This window comes from Camelus dromedarius, chromosome 3 (genome assembly GCF_036321535.1).
Source record: "Camelus dromedarius isolate mCamDro1 chromosome 3, mCamDro1.pat, whole genome shotgun sequence".
NCBI classification, from domain to species: Eukaryota; Metazoa; Chordata; class Mammalia; order Artiodactyla; family Camelidae; genus Camelus; species Camelus dromedarius.
In genome coordinates this window covers 99,225,372-99,240,659 of record NC_087438.1, presented here as the reverse complement: position 1 = coordinate 99,240,659, position 15,288 = coordinate 99,225,372, and the positions used below count along the sequence as shown (strand labels likewise).

Genomic DNA, 15,288 nt, shown 5'->3' with positions numbered 1-15,288 from the left:
AAAGTCAGGAGTCACAGACAGACACAAAGGGAGGTAAGATGGTCAGAGAGGCAGATAAGGAGGTGGGTGACCAATGTCAAGACACAGAGACAGTGAGAATTATAATGAAAAAGTCAGTGACAGACTAGGGGAGTAGGGCAAGGAGAAACCATTAGAGGAGTGAGCAGAGACCAGGTAGCTGGGAAACCCTGCCCACGTGTTTCTCCACGATTGAAAAAGTCCTGATGGGAAGGAGGGGAGACCAGCAGTGGCTTGAGGGCCCGCTGGGTGTGAAGCCCAACGCTGTGTCAGCACTGATTTTCAGAGATGGACAGTTGGAGGATGGACAGATGGATGGATGAATGGATGGACGGACAAAAAGAGGGATAAATGCTATTTAGGGAACACTTGCCATGTGCCAGGCAGTGTTAGGCATTTTTACACATATCATCCCATTTAATTCTCACCACGACCTCGTGAAATAGGTTTTGTTATCCCCATTTTATACATTTGTAGACTGAGGCTTAAGGAGGTTAAATAATTGGCCCGAGGTTACAAAGCTGGGAAGTGGTGGAGCTGAGATTTGAACCCAGGACTCTTGTTCTGCTCCCCAGAGACTCTGCCAAGTTGTGCCTATCCTGTCCTTCCCCCTCATTCCCCCACCCGTGCTGCCATCACATTCTATCTGGCTGTGACATAACTCCAACCCTCCTGTTTCTCCCTGACCAGTGCTACCCCACGGCCATTCCCACCTGGCTCCTGTTGCCCCATCACCACCCGTGTTTGTACAGACAGGCCGAGTGGCGTTGGCGTGGGAGGGCGTGCCCACTGCAAAGGGACAGACAGTTCATTGTCTAGTGCTGAGAGCCCAGCCCGCTGCCAGCAGGCTCTGTAGCCTGCACCAATCCCTCCCTCCCAGCTGCAGGCTCGGCCAGATTCCTCAAGTTGGTGCCCAGCCAGCGCCAACGCCAGCCCCGGGAGGGGAAGAGAGAAGAAACAGGTTTCCCCGGTTTGACAGAGTAGTGGCCTGGCCTGGCCTGGCAGGCTCCTCCTGACCCACATCCCTACCTGGCCGCTCTCAAAAAAGAAATCCCCGCACCTGTGGCCTCCAGGTGGTCATGTGGGTCTCCATTTGTGTGCAAACACACGTGCATAAACACATACCTTCTCACATAATCACAACTCATGTATTTGCATGCATGAATATTTACACATATGTCATGCATACTCTATCTCTACTATTCACACCTTTCCAGCTCTTCAGAAAGGGTGAGGGCCAGTTTAACTGGGTGGAAGGGCTGCCCTAGTTGCTAACTGGATCCTCATCCCTGTATTTGGGTGGACTAGTCTAGGAATGATAAGGAGAGTTATGATAATGATATCGTATCTCTAGTAGTTGCTTGTATCACCGCTGAGGATTTGTGGGCTGCATCTGTATTCTTCAGGGAAACGGATCAGTAATATCTTCCACAGTGTCAGGATCGGGAAAAGGGTGGTGTATGCATGTGCTGCTTTTGGAAAAGGTGCTGCATTAGATTAGTCGTGTCTGCCACGCTCATTGGAAGGCAGCACGTGCATCCCTTCATCTGTTATCCCCGAAGTAACCCAGCCCTGTTTTCCTTGTTTTTCACCCCCTGCCCTATAGGTGAAGGCCAATGACTCAGACCAAGGTGCCAATGCAGAGATCGACTACACGTTCCACCAGGCACCCGAAGTTGTGAGGCGTCTTCTGCGACTGGACAGGAACACCGGACTTATCACTGTGCAGGGCCCCGTGGACCGTGAGGACCTAAGTACCCTGCGCTTCTCGGTGCTCGCCAAGGACCGCGGCACCAACCCCAAGAGTGCCCGAGCCCAGGTGGTGGTGACTGTGAAGGACATGAACGACAATGCCCCCACCATCGAGATCCGGGGCATCGGGCTGGTGACCCACCAAGACGGCATGGCTAACATCTCAGAGGATGTGGCAGAGGAGACAGCTGTGGCCCTGGTGCAGGTATCTGACCGAGATGAGGGAGAGAATGCAGCTGTCACCTGTGTGGTGGCAGGTGACGTGCCCTTCCAGCTACGCCAGGCCAGTGAGACTGGAAGTGACAGCAAGAAGAAGTACTTCTTGCAGACCACCACCCCCCTCGACTATGAGAAGGTCAAAGACTACACCATTGAGATTGTGGCCGTGGACTCCGGCAACCCCCCACTCTCAAGCACCAACTCCCTCAAGGTGCAGGTGGTGGATGTCAATGACAATGCCCCTGTCTTCACTCAGAGTGTTACTGAGGTCGCCTTCCCAGAAAACAATAAGCCAGGTGAAGTGGTGGCTGAGGTCACTGCCAGTGATGCTGACTCGGGCTCCAATGCTGAGCTGGTTTACTCTCTGGAGCCTGAGCCGGCCGCCAAGGGTCTTTTCACCATCTCCCCTGAGACTGGAGAGATCCGGGTGAAGACATCCCTTGATCGGGAACAGCGGGACAGCTATGAGTTGAAGGTGGTGGCAGCCGACCGGGGCAGCCCCAGCCTCCAGGGCACAGCCACCGTCCTCGTCAATGTGCTGGACTGCAATGACAATGACCCCAAGTTTATGCTGAGTGGCTACAATTTCTCAGTGATGGAGAACATGCCGGCACTGAGTCCAGTGGGCATGGTGACTGTCATTGATGGGGACAAGGGGGAGAACGCCCGAGTGCAGCTCACAGTGGAGCAGGACAACGGTGACTTTGTTATCCAGAATGGCACGGGCACCATCCTCTCTAGCCTAAGCTTTGATCGGGAGCAGCAAAGCACCTATACCTTCCAGCTAAAGGCGGTGGACGGTGGTGTTCCACCTCGCTCAGCTTACGTTGGTGTCACCATCAACGTGCTGGATGAGAACGACAATGCGCCCTTTATCACCGCCCCTTCCAACACCTCCCACCGGCTGCTGACCCCTCAGACACGTCTGGGTGAGACAGTCAGCCAAGTGATGGCTGAGGACATAGACTCTGGTGTCAATGCTGAGCTGACCTACAGCATCGCCGGTGGCAACCCTTATGGACTCTTCCAGATTGGGTCACATTCAGGCGCCATCACCCTGGAGAAGGAGATTGAGCGGCGCCACCACGGGCTGCACCGCTTGGTGGTGAAGGTCAGTGACCGCGGCAAGCCCCCACGCTATGGGACAGCCTTGGTCCACCTGTATGTCAACGAGACCCTGGCCAACCGCACGCTGCTGGAGACCCTGCTGGGCCACAGCCTGGACACGCCACTGGACATCGACATTGCCGGGGATCCAGAATACGAGCGCTCCAAGCAGCGTGGCAACATCCTCTTTGGCGTGGTGGCTGGTGTTGTGGCCGTGGCCTTGCTCATCGCCCTGGCCGTGCTCGTGCGCTACTGCCGGCAGCGGGAGGCCAAGAGTGGCTACCAGGCTGGCAAGAAGGAGACCAAGGACCTGTACGCCCCCAAACCCAGCAGCAAAGTTTCCAAGGGAAACAAAAGCAAGGGCAAGAAGAGCAAGTCTCCCAAGCCCATGAAGCCAGTGGAGGACGAGGACGAGTCCGGGCTACAGAAGTCCCTCAAGTTCAACCTGATGAGCGACACCCCTGGGGACAGCCCCCGCATCCACCTGCCCCTCAACTACCCACCAGGCAGCCCTGACCTGGGCCGTCACTATCGCTCTAACTCCCCACTGCCTTCCATCCAGCTGCAGCCGCAGTCACCCTCGGCCTCCAAGAAGCACCAGGTGGTGCAGGACCTGCCGCCGGCAAACACATTCGTGGGCACCGGGGACACCACATCCACGGGGTCTGAGCAGTACTCCGACTACAGCTACCGCACCAACCCCCCCAAATACCCCAGCAAGCAGGTAGGCCAGCCCTTGTGGCTCAGCACACCCCGGCCCCCACCCCACCCATACCACGGGGCCATCTGGACCGAGGTGTGGGAGTGACAGAGCCCGCATCTCAGGCCTGCCGTGCCCACCAGCCCAAGCCAGTGGTGGGAGGTGGAACTAAAGATCGGGGGGGTGCTGGGACCTCGGGAATGACTCCACTGCCTCACCAGGCTTGGATAGCTGGGCGGAGTGAACCCTGAGGGTATGCTCTGTGTCTCCCCTCCCTGCCCCCTCCCCGCTGGGAGAAGCCTGTGACTTGTCACATCCTGGGATGCTAGACCAGCTGCTGGGTCCTGCGGGTGGGGGCTGATGAGTAGAAGGGTTTGGAGGCAGCAGGGGGAGGGAAGTGGGGAAGTTTTCTCCGAATCCGGGTCTCTGTCTGAGACCAGCCATGGGTGCTTCTCTAGAGGGGAAACAGGGAGTCTGTGGTCCTGGTAGGTGACTGCGTGGGGATCCTGACAGGAAAGGGGGCCTCCCCATTTGTGCCTTCTCTGTGTACGTTGTCACCCTCTTCCCCACCCCAGACTCCTGGGGCTAGGCCCCAGTCCCAAACACTTACCCCTGATAATAAAGTTCTCTATTTTTGGAGTTTTGGTTTCTTATTTTCCGGGAACTGAGAGAAGGAGTGAGAGAGACTGGAAACGGCCCTCTGTCCCTAGGTCCTGCCCCACTTTCCCATCCCTGCTCTTCGCCCCTCCCACCGTCCCAGACCTGCCCCTCCCCTCAAGCCTATCTTAATTGACTGTCCTCCCCCTCTCCATGACCATGTCTGTATCTGGGGAAACTGCCCTTCTGAGCAACCTTCACATGGAGGTGTCTGGCAGTGTGAACCCTCACCGCATGTTTGTGGGGCCTTCTCCCTGACAATGACACCCTTCACCAAGAGAGAGCAGGTGGCGATGCACCCAAGTCCTGCCCTTTCTCCACCAGCCTGACCTCTCCCACCAGCCCACACTGAGTGGCTCCCGAAAGACCTCAAACTGGAGTAGCTGGTGGGGGTGGAGGGCAGCCTGGCTGCCTCAGGTGAAGGTAAAGAACCTCTATAATTACACCAGCCACTTTCCCTTGGGGCCATATCTTCCCAAGTCCCCTTCCCAGCCTCTTCTCAACACCACTCCACACCCAGCAGTTAGCCTGCTCTGCCCTGTGTCTCCCCACCCTGGTCACCAGCCTGGGCTGCTGGGAGGGAGGGCCCAGGGAGACGGGAGGGGGCTCTCCAGTGCTTTGGACTGACCTGTTCCGATCTCAGGGTGCTCCCTGCTGACTGGGGCTGAGGGGCCTATCCTGCCCCCTCCCTCCCCTCCCTCACTCTGGCCACCCTGAGCGGCTGCTGGCTCTCACTCACTCTCTCTCTCTCCGTCTCTCACTTCTTGCTTTCCTGGGTCTGCCCTGTCTCTGGCTGTGCCTGAGGAGGAGGCTAAAGTCTGGGTGAGGGGCCTCAAGTCCTGGGGGAGCCTCTGAGGCCAGAGGCAACCTGTCTCCATGGCGACTGAAGAGGCTTGAGACACTCCCAGGAGGTCCCATGCACCAGCCCTCTACTCTGATTCCGTCCACAAACTCCCCAATTCCCCAGGGTACCCCCAAAGTAAAAACTCCTGGGGGCTTTGGAGGAGTAGGGCAGGAAAAAGTGAAATCTGGTTTCATTTCCTTTCTCCTGGACAAATAAGCATCTCTAGGCTGACCCAGCAGCTCCTGACCAATCCTGCTTTCTCTTTCGTTCTTCTCCCTACTGCCACCGCCTCTTTCTTTCTTCTGTTCCTTTAGCTCCTTCATCTCTCTTTTCCTGGGTCTGAGAGAACATCCTTTACTTGGCTCCAATCCAGCCCATCCATGGAGCCACACTAAACATTCGAACACGACCAAACAACAACACTGTTGTCATCCTCAAAACACATGGGCTGCATCTCTGCTGTGTGTTCAGCACAGTCCTAGACCCTGAGTTAAAAATGGTGGTATTCCTACAAGACCCACAATTGACAAGATGAGGCAGTTGAGAATCTCGGTGTTGAGGGGAAGAGCCACAGAGAAAAGCTTTTCCCAACTTGTTCTACCAACCACCTCTACTGCTCACTTCCTTTTTCTGAGTCCTCAACAGGTGCGTCGTATCATGCTAAGCACATTCAGCGCCCATAACCTTTTGTGATGCAGGTCATTGTAATGCTCATATTACAAAAATGAAAACTAGTTAGCGATGGAGTCAGATTTCAAGCACAAATCATCAGGAAATTGGATTGCCAGAGTGTGTTGTTTTCCATTCTGCTATAAAAAAAGGGGTTCCATGACTAAGTTTTGGTAGGAGAGGACGCACCATCACATTAGCCTATAAAAGGCTTGGCAAAGCCTGCAAAGAGGAGGAGCCTGATAAACTTGGGATCACTCTGGGTTTTCCAAATGTGTTTGACCAGGGTGCCCCCTCCCTGAGATACATAGTATGAGAAAAGCTGCGTAGGACATGGGGGTGAGCTCCTGGGAGGGGAATGTGACACTGAGCCAGCTCTTCAGTGAGGAGCAGGAGGTGGGCGGGAGGCTGAGCCAAATCCAGACGCGGGAGTGAGTGTGACCACCTGAGACGTGAGACTGAAAGAACTGTATGTTGTAGAGGACACAGATGCCTTGCCAAAAGCTCCTTAAAAGGAAATGGGACCCCCTGAAAGCTCATGAGTTTTGGATGAACTGAGTTTCAGAAAGTTCACTGGCGTGTATGGTGGCCTTAAAGTGGGTAGAGGTGAAGGTAGAGGATTGACTCTCTCAGGTCTGGACTGAGACGGCAGCAAGGAGGATGATGGATGGATGGATCAGGCGGACCTTCTAGTGAAAAGACCCACACGACTCAAGGGATAATTGGATATGGGGTCGTGATGGGGTGTGAGGGGAGAGCTACCAGGATTCCCAGGGAGACGTCAACCTTCTGAGTCTGGGTGATGGGACAGTGATGAGATCGTTGCCCATGCAGAAGCTGACTGAAGAAAAAGATTTTGGTTTCAGGTATGTTGAATTTGAAGGGCCCATAGAGACAGCCAATTGGATATATCCAGCAAATGTCTAGAACTTCTGGACTAGGGTTTGAGACTGATTTTGAATCTAGGCTTTTTAAGATTTGAGTCATAGAATTATAGGGAGCATTTAGTGTTGAGTATGACTCCACCCTCCATTTTACAGAAAAGAATCATAGGAATAAGAGACCAAGTGACGCAAACCTAGTAGGCAGGGCTGTGCCTTGGATTACCAGGTGCAGGTCTGCAGGGAGGAAGGGCTGCTGGCTAATATCTTAAAAGAAAACCATGTCCTGTGCCTCCCCGACCCTTCTGGAGCTTGTTCACTCCATCACCGGGTAGACATGCTCCTTTGCATCCTCCCAGCCCCAAATGTCAGGTCAATTCAGGGGATCTTATCTGTCATCACCCAGACCCTTCAGTGTTTTGGATCACAACATGGATCCCAAGAAGGGCTGCCCATTCCTGAAGATGGAGTGGGAACCAAGGTGGGAAGGCAGCTCTGAAACTCCCTGTCCTGACAACATCCCCCTCCCCTGAATGAGAGGGAAGTTGTGTAAGGGTATCAGGAGGGTGGGTCTGCAGACCCGCAGCATCCTCTTCTGGCTATCTCGATAACCTCCTGTTGGGAGATTTAGAGTAAAGACAAAGCACCACGAAGTCTTAGAGGATTAGAGGGAGCCTGGAGCCTCATCAGCAGGATCTGGGCCTGGGCTTCTCCCACCCCTGGCCTCCAGGGGCCCTGGGTCTGCGCCCTCCACAACTCCTAATTTCTGGTTGGCAGGAGAAACAGTGGTGGTCCCAGGTGGGTGTTTGGGTGACTGGTTGGTTGTGCCAAGTGCCAAGCTGAGGTTGCCAGGTTCCTGGGATGATCGTTAACCCCTGGCAGGCAGACAGGGCTGCAGGCTGGGAACAGCCTGTCACTGTCCCATCCCACCCCCCACCCCCACCCCCAGCCCCCAGTCTAAGCCTCTAAATCCTAGCTCCACAAGCCAGCGGCCCCTCCCAGAGGCTCCTTCCTACTTCCTAGAAGAAGTCTCCATTCAAGGCCAGTCTTCCGAATCCCTGATGGATGCCGGGCTGCTCCCCCTATGCCCAGGTCCTCCTGGGCCCTACTCTCTCCAGTTTATACTGTTTCCTGATCTGGAGGACTGGGGAGTTTCCATTGTTCTGCTTCCCCACCCCCAGGGTGCCCTGGTTTGTTACCAGGCTCCCTCTCCATCTTGCCCCCAACCTTTTTCCACTCCCAGATCTCTCTGGAGGGGAGAGAAGCAGGGACATGGGGGCTGAGTGGGAGGGGACTCAGCAGGGAGTCTTGAGGCAGCCTACAGCATTGCAGACCAGGGCTGAGGAAGGGAGGATCAAAGAGAGGTTGGCACCTCACCTGGATGGAGGCAATGGGAAGTTACAGAGCAATGAGACAGGTGAGGAGCTGGAGTTTTCGGCGGGGCGGGGGGGGGGGGCGGGGGTTTCTTTGGAAATAGGGAACTGTTCTAGTATCGGTGAACTGTTTTGGAATTAAGAGTCTGTCCTGCTTTTAGAAAGGAGCTGCTCTAGAAGTTGGAGGCTTGCTGGATTTCAGAGGCTATGCTGGAATTAGGGGAGTTGGCTGGTATTGTGCTATTTGGTTTTGGCTGTCTGGAATTAAAAGGAGGCTGTGCCAGTACTGGGAAGCTGCTGTAACAAGTGGTTGTAATGGGTTAGGCTTATTGTGGTGGCCTGGGGGCTATAATAACACTGGGGCCTGTGCTGTGTTGGGAATTTCACTGTGTGGTCTTGGCTGTCCTGGGAGCTGTCCTAGAATTAAGGGGCAGTCCTCTATTAAGGTCCTTGCTTTCTGGCTTTCTGGGGGGCTATGCTGTGCTAGAGGGCTGGGCCTCGTCCTAGTCGCCGCTGAGGCCGGGGTGGGGGCTGGCAGCTGTGAGGGTGGGCCTGGCTGGGGCCGCAGCCTGGGCTGGTGGTGGGTCCCGTGGGGCAGGCCGGCTGGCCAGCAGTGACACTCCTTCTCCCGGCAGTTACCTCACCGCCGCGTCACCTTCTCCGCCACCAGCCAGGCGCAGGAGCTGCAGGATCCGTCCCAGCACAGTTACTATGACAGTGGCCTGGAGGAGTCTGAGACGCCGTCCAGCAAGTCATCCTCGGGGCCCCGACTCGGTCCCCTGGCTCTGCCTGAGGATCACTATGAGCGCACCACCCCCGATGGCAGCATAGGAGAGATGGAGCACCCCGAGAACGGTGAGGGGCGTCTGTGTGGTCGGGGCACCCCGGGAATGAGTAGGAGCCTGAGAATGGTGACGAGACCTTAGAAATGGCCTCTCTTAGTTGAGCTCTTGTGTGTTCAGTCGTCACCGTGCTGAGCGCTTTCAGGTATATAGTCATTTAATCTTCACAACCACTCTCTGATCTGAGACCTTTCTTGTGCCCACTTTACAGTGGAGGAAACTGAGGCTCAGAGAGGTTGAGTCAGTTACCCAAAGCCATACACAGTCAGTGAGAGAGTGGGGAGGGATTCAAACCCAGGCTTCTCTGATTCTGGAGACTTTGGATTCAGCCTTCCATTACAATGCTTCCAGGGAACAGGGACCCCGAGAATGGGGGCCAGAGGGCTCAGAGAGTGGTGAGGGCAGCTTGAGGGACCCTTGGGGTAATGAGGGTCCCTTAACGGGGCCAGAAGGCCTTGAGAAAAAGGAGGGGACTCTAGATGCTATGAGGAGCTCAGAAAAGGGTATGATGACCCCCTGTGGGGAGGAGCCAGAGAGGATTTGGCTGAGGAGAGGGAGTGGGGAGACCTGGTGGGGAGAAAGGCTTATCTGGGAGGGGTTTGGAGGGTGATGGCAGAAGAGGGGTCTGGGTGGGAGCAGAGGTCAGCGCGGGCATGGACAACAGGGCATGCTGTCAGGATGTGTGTGTGTAGCTCGTGTGCGTGTGTGAAGTCATCCATGGTGGGGGAGACAATAAGCTTCCCCTTGGGATGGAAAGACTCTCCATCTTGGATCTGTCCTCAGGTCTCACCCCCTCCCTCAGACCAAACTCTCCCACTCCCCCAAAAGATGAAAAGTTCCACACCCCACCCATCGGGCACAGGGCCCTTGTCTAGCCTCCCAGGCCCTAGGTCTCAGAGTGCCCTCCGCCCCCACCCTGCCCCTCCATGCGCGATCTCACGCCCGTCTCGTCCTTTTTGTGCCCGCGCAGAGCCGGCTGGCCGGAGCAGGCCCTGAGTTGAACTGCCAGGTATGTGGGAGCTGCTCTGGGGTCTGGGGTCTGTGGGACTCGGCCCAGCACCCAGCCCCGCCCACCCAGTGCTCCGTGCCATGTTGGGTCCCCCACTGTGCCCTGAGCTGAAGAGCCCAGGAGCTTTGAGGGTTAACACAGAGCTGTCCCCTCTTCACTTCGCACTGGCAGGAGGCCAAGCCAGGTTGGGTGGTGCCAGGGGAGCCCCCACCTCAGGTGGTGTTGCTCAGTTACATCCCTGAGGGGAGGGGTCACCGCCTGGTACTGTCCCCAAGCGAGGGTGGGACAGGGGCAACTGTGACAGGAAGTGCTCATGGCCCAGCCGCTCCGTGGAGACACCCCCCTCCCCTGCTGCCCAGCAACCATGCCGGCTACTGCTGATGTCAGACGGCCAACTCCCATTCCCATGGGTGTTCTGGGCAGGGAGCCGGGGCAAGGCCAGGGGTGGTGGTTGGTGTAGGGGCCGGAGTGAGGCGGGGAGGGGCTGCATGAGCGCACTTGTGGGTATGTGAGTGTGTGCTTCTACGCGAACCCCTGGCTTTGTAGCCAGGCCTTGCTGGGCTGCGCTAGGGTGGGGTCCCAGGACACCTGGGAGCATGGTGAGGCTTCAGGGGGCTCAGAAGGAAGTTATGTGCTCACCTTTGTCTGAGGCTGGAGATGCCCAGTGTAGATATGTGTGTCCACATCTCTCTGAGTGTAAATGTGTATGTGCGTGTGCACACAAGAGAAAGTGATTGCTTCTTTAAATGAGGGTGGGGGTTTCCTCACTCCAACCTGAAGGTAGATGTGCACGTTTCAGCTTGTCTGGAACTAGATGACAGAGTGTGTAGATGAGTTTGTTTGTGCACCTGTCTGAGGGCAGATGTGATGGGTGTGCGAGAGGAGGTCTGGAAGGTGGGTGAGGGTGGAAGGAACGTGTCTATTTAAGGATAGATTGTGTGTGAGAGAGAGAGGGAGCATGAGGTGGATGGTGGGAGGCTGTGTGTCTATTTGAGAGTGTGTGTGCCTGCGGAGCTGGGTGGCAGGAAGGGGCGTGCACCCCTGTTCTGCAGCAGTGTGGAGGCACCGGTGGGAGGCCACAGAGCAGAGTTTGGCAAGGCTGTCCTGCCTGACGACGGCCCTCCCCCTCTCTCTCTGGCAGACCTGCGCCCTTTGCCCGACGTCGCCATGACAGGCACATGTACCCGGGAGTGCAGTGAGTTTGGCCACTCCGACACGTGCTGGATGCCTGGCCAGTCGTCTCCCAGCCGCCGGACCAAGAGCAGCGCCCTCAAACTCTCCACCTTCGTGCCTTACCAGGACCGAGGAGGGCAGGAGCCTGCGGGCGCCGGCAGCCCCAGCCCCCCGGAAGACCGGAACACCAAAACGGCCCCCGTGCGCCTCCTGCCCTCCTACAGTGCCTTCTCCCACAGTAGCCATGATTCCTGCAAGGACTCGGCCACCTTGGAGGAAATCCCCCTGACCCAGACCTCGGACTTCCCACCTGCAGCCACACCGGCATCTGCCCAGACGGCCAAGCGCGAGATCTACCTGTGAGCTCCCTTCTGGCTGGTGGCCAGCCCTTCCCCAGCCGCCGGCCAGCTCCCAGGTGGGCCCACTCCAGGGCCCCCGCTCCTGACCCCTCCAGCGTGGACTTCCTGGCCAGGGCCCTGAGTGGGGGGTGGGTACTGGCCTCATGACCACGCTGGCCCTTCCCCCATGCAGGGTCCAGGTCCTCTCCCCTCACTTCATCCCCCAGACCCTAGGGAGCCCTTTCTTCCCCTTTATGGGGCTCCTCCCAGCCGATGCCCAAGAGGGCTCCTCTACAACAACTAGGCTCCCTTCCCTCGACTTCCAGGGAGCACCCCCTCACTTTGGGCAGATGGTGGAGTCAAGGGTGGGCAGCACACTTTTAATTCATTGTTTCCCACATGGCCGACCAGGGCGGGGATAGGATGCCCCCGTTCCAGCCCTGAAGCAGGGCTGAACTGAGGAGACCCTCTCCCTGGGAACTCCCAGAAGAAACTCTTGACTGCCAGGGGCTCCCTGAAGGGCTTTTGTTACCAAAGGTGGGGTGGGGATGGGGGTGGGAGTGGAGTGGAGGCCTTGTCTTCCTGTACTGCTCCTGGGCTGGCCCACCTGCCTGCTACATGCCCACGCCCGGTCCTATCTGGGCCTCCCTTCCCGCTGGTCATGCAGTGTCTGTATATAAGGACCTTGGAATGATGTCCCCATTTCTGCCTGATTTGCAACTTTTCTTGTTGATGTTGTGTTGTCTTGGGGGACCCCTCTGGGGGGGACCTGCCCTGTGCCCCCTCCTCCCTGCCGCAGTGCCCCCCACCCCAGGCCTCTACTGTTCCATGTTGTAAATATCCCTGGGGCCGTGGCGGGATGGGGGTGCAGGCCAGGGAAACAAATGGTGGGTGGGGGTGGGGATGTGGGTAACATTCGCCTATCAGCAGAGCTGGGCTTTTATTTAATTTTTTTTAAGAATACAAATCTCTATTTTTTTGGAACTGTTGCGCTGTGCCCTGGTGGGGAGTCCCCGCTCAGGCTGGCCCCCCACATCCAGATAAGCATCACAGAGGGGCCCTGAGGCTGTGGGGGGGCAGCTGGACAGGGGTGGGATGACTGTGCCTCTGGCCTGGTTGGGTGAGTTGGGAGCAGGAAGGTTTGCTCAGGGGGTGGCTGGTTGCTGCCCCCAAGAAGGGGGACCTGCACCCTGCCCCCTCCCTGCCCCCCACCCCCCAGCCCCTGCCATGACTGACCCGTCAGCCTGTAAAACCACCATTGCCTTGATCTCAGGGGGTGGGAAGGGCTGCCTCAGGACACCCTGGGCTCCAGGCCCCCTTCTTCCAGTTGGGCTTCCCTTTGCCAGGGTCAGGGGTCCCGTGGGGGAGGGGGTGGGGAGACTGGGGGGCAGAGAAGCCCAGTCAGCCATGATGAGGTGGGATTCTGTTCTTCACCTCAGGGGGCCAGGGTGTGAGGGGCATCCTCAGAGCCCCCATCTCCCACTGTGGCCATCTCAAAGCCTCAGTCCCTCTTCCTTCCAGAAACCCCCACTGCCTTGGCCCATACCTCTCCAGCTCCCCAGGGGCCCAGGCTGGGAGGCTGGAGACTCAGGGTATGGCCCTTGCTTGACTTGGTCTAAGCTTGGGGGGGCGGCCCAAGGGTGGGAGGGGTGGGTACAGGCTGCTGGGTCGTCTGGTGCCTTTGGGAGCTGTGCTGCTGGGATCTTGACTCCTGTAACCCCAGAGACCCCACCACCACCCTTGAAAGCCGGGGGGCTGAAGAATCACCGTATTCTCTGCTCCTTGCCCCTAACTTGGCTTGGGGTAACAGTGCTGGGAAGGAGAGCATTGTTAGGCTGGTGGCCCCAGCATACACAGCCCTTCTATGGAGCGCAGGAGGTAGATGTGGGCTGGGGTGGCAGCAAACCAGGTCTAGGGATTGGCCAAAGGCTCCTTTCCCTGGGGGAGGCCCAGAAGTGGGCTGGGGCTTGTTAAAGAGATAGCCCCTTCCCCCTGCACAAACGGGGCAGGTGCAATAGTGGTGGAGCTGGTAATGTGAGGTGCCCAGCTGGTGGGTGGGTCAGTGGCCTCAAGGGCTGTCCTGGGTCCTGGAGGTCAGAATTCTGGCAAGAAGATTGTATGAGGCCCATTTGCTTGGTGGAGAGGGTGGTCCAGACAGGAGGCATTCCTGGAGTCAGTGGACTCCCCTCGGAAGCCCCTGATGGCCTGGGCACTCTGCCCTGGTCTTGGAGAATTCCCGAGCACTGAGTGGAAGGGCAGAGGAGCATTTTGCACAATGGAGAAGCCAGAAGGAAGGGGGTGGCCCAGGTGGCTGGGAGGGCTGAGAAGCACAGAGGAGGAGCCCTTCCAACAGGCAAAGGCAGAGCCCCTGGCCCCCTGGTTGGGGTTGGGGCGCTAAGTCTGTCACCACCTGGGCACTCGAGAGGTGAAACCAAAGGTGGGCAGGGGATGGGTGACAGCACTGGGGACCACCCCTCTTGGTCCTAGGTCTGTGAAGCCCTTCCCCAATGCCTTGTGTCGCGTACAGTTTTATGTACAAATAGGCGACATTTGGCCAGAGGAGACCCCGCTCAAACCCAGCCTGACCCAGTCAGTGTCTTCCTAGAGGGGACGTAGTCTGTCCCCACCCCCTACTTCAGAGCCTATCTCTTGGTAGGGGGAGGGTATTTGGGGACATATTTTTCTCCTAGGGTCCCTGAAGCGTGTCTCACATCCCCGGGGGGAGGGTCTCTGGGGCATCCCTCACCTCTGGGGGTTCCCTAGGCCCTATCTCTCCCCTTGGGAGTCTCTGGGGGGACATGTATTCCCTCTGGGGACCATGGGAGCATGTCTCCCCCCTACCCAGGCTCTCTGGGGAGCCTGTTTTCCTCCCAGGGTTCCTGGGAGTACTTAAGGCATGTCAGTCTTGGGCCATCTCTCTTCCCAGGGAAGGGGGGCTATCTCTGAAGCATGTCTGGGAAGTGATGTTTCTGGTCCTCCCCGCACCTCTCTTCCCGGCGCGTCTCTGACCTGCAGCACTTGGGATGAGACTAGGCAGCTCTGAGTTGTCTTTTCTTCTAGGGGCTCTGGGATACCTCTCCTTCCTGAGGGCCCCGGCCCCTGGAGCCATTTCTTCCCTGGGTGGGGGCTGTCTCCTGGTGTTGGGTTGGCTTGTGTTGGCCAAGAGAAAGTCTCTTAGGGGGCGTCTCCACGCGGGACTTCTCTGGGAGGGGGGACTGTGTCTCGCCCTGAGGTTCCCGGGCGGTGTGTCTGCCCGTGGGGAGGGGGAGACTGTGTCTCCTCGGGTTATCTTAGTGGGGAGGGGGGCAGTGTCTCTCTCGTGTGTTGGGGAGGGGTGGGGTTGGGGAGGGGGGTTTTGGGCGAGTCGGGTGCCCACACTGGGGTCGTGTTTCTCTTGGTTCGTGCCACTTCCCACCGCCTCGCTCCTTCCGGGAAGGGCCCCCGTCCCGCCCCCACTCCACCCCCCTCCCTGGCGCTGCGAGCACAATCCCGTTGATTTGTAATGATTTCTGTCTCTTTCTGTCTTTCTCTTTCTCTGATCTCCCCCCCCACCAACCCCGCCGCGAGCATGCGCAGGCACCGCCCCTATCCCTCCGGTTCGGTTCGTTTCCGGTTTGTTTGCTGAGCTGTCAATGAAAGACCCGTGTAATTATTCCCGAGCTTTACAATAAAAGTGTGAAAACCGGACCCCACTTGGCTTCTTCCA

At 57.5% G+C, this 15,288-nt stretch overlaps 1 protein-coding gene across 4 annotated transcripts in view; it reads left to right on the top strand.

Annotated features, from left to right (window-relative positions):
• Window positions 1–15,288, top strand: part of PCDH1 (protocadherin 1) — a 25,698-nt gene extending 10,410 nt beyond the window's left edge. For 2 of the 4 annotated variants that reach the window (XM_031449232.2, XM_031449231.2), the window contains exons 3-5: window positions 1,625–3,820; window positions 8,856–9,075; window positions 11,213–15,288. In XM_031449232.2, the coding sequence (XP_031305092.1) occupies window positions 1,625–3,820; window positions 8,856–9,075; window positions 11,213–11,607 (2,811 nt within the window). In that variant the 3' untranslated portion in view covers window positions 11,608–15,288. Of the gene's footprint in view, window positions 1–1,624; window positions 4,436–8,855; window positions 9,076–10,032; window positions 10,072–11,212 lie in introns of those variants that run through there. The other 2 variants (XM_031449233.2, XM_031449234.2) reach the window with 2 other exon arrangements.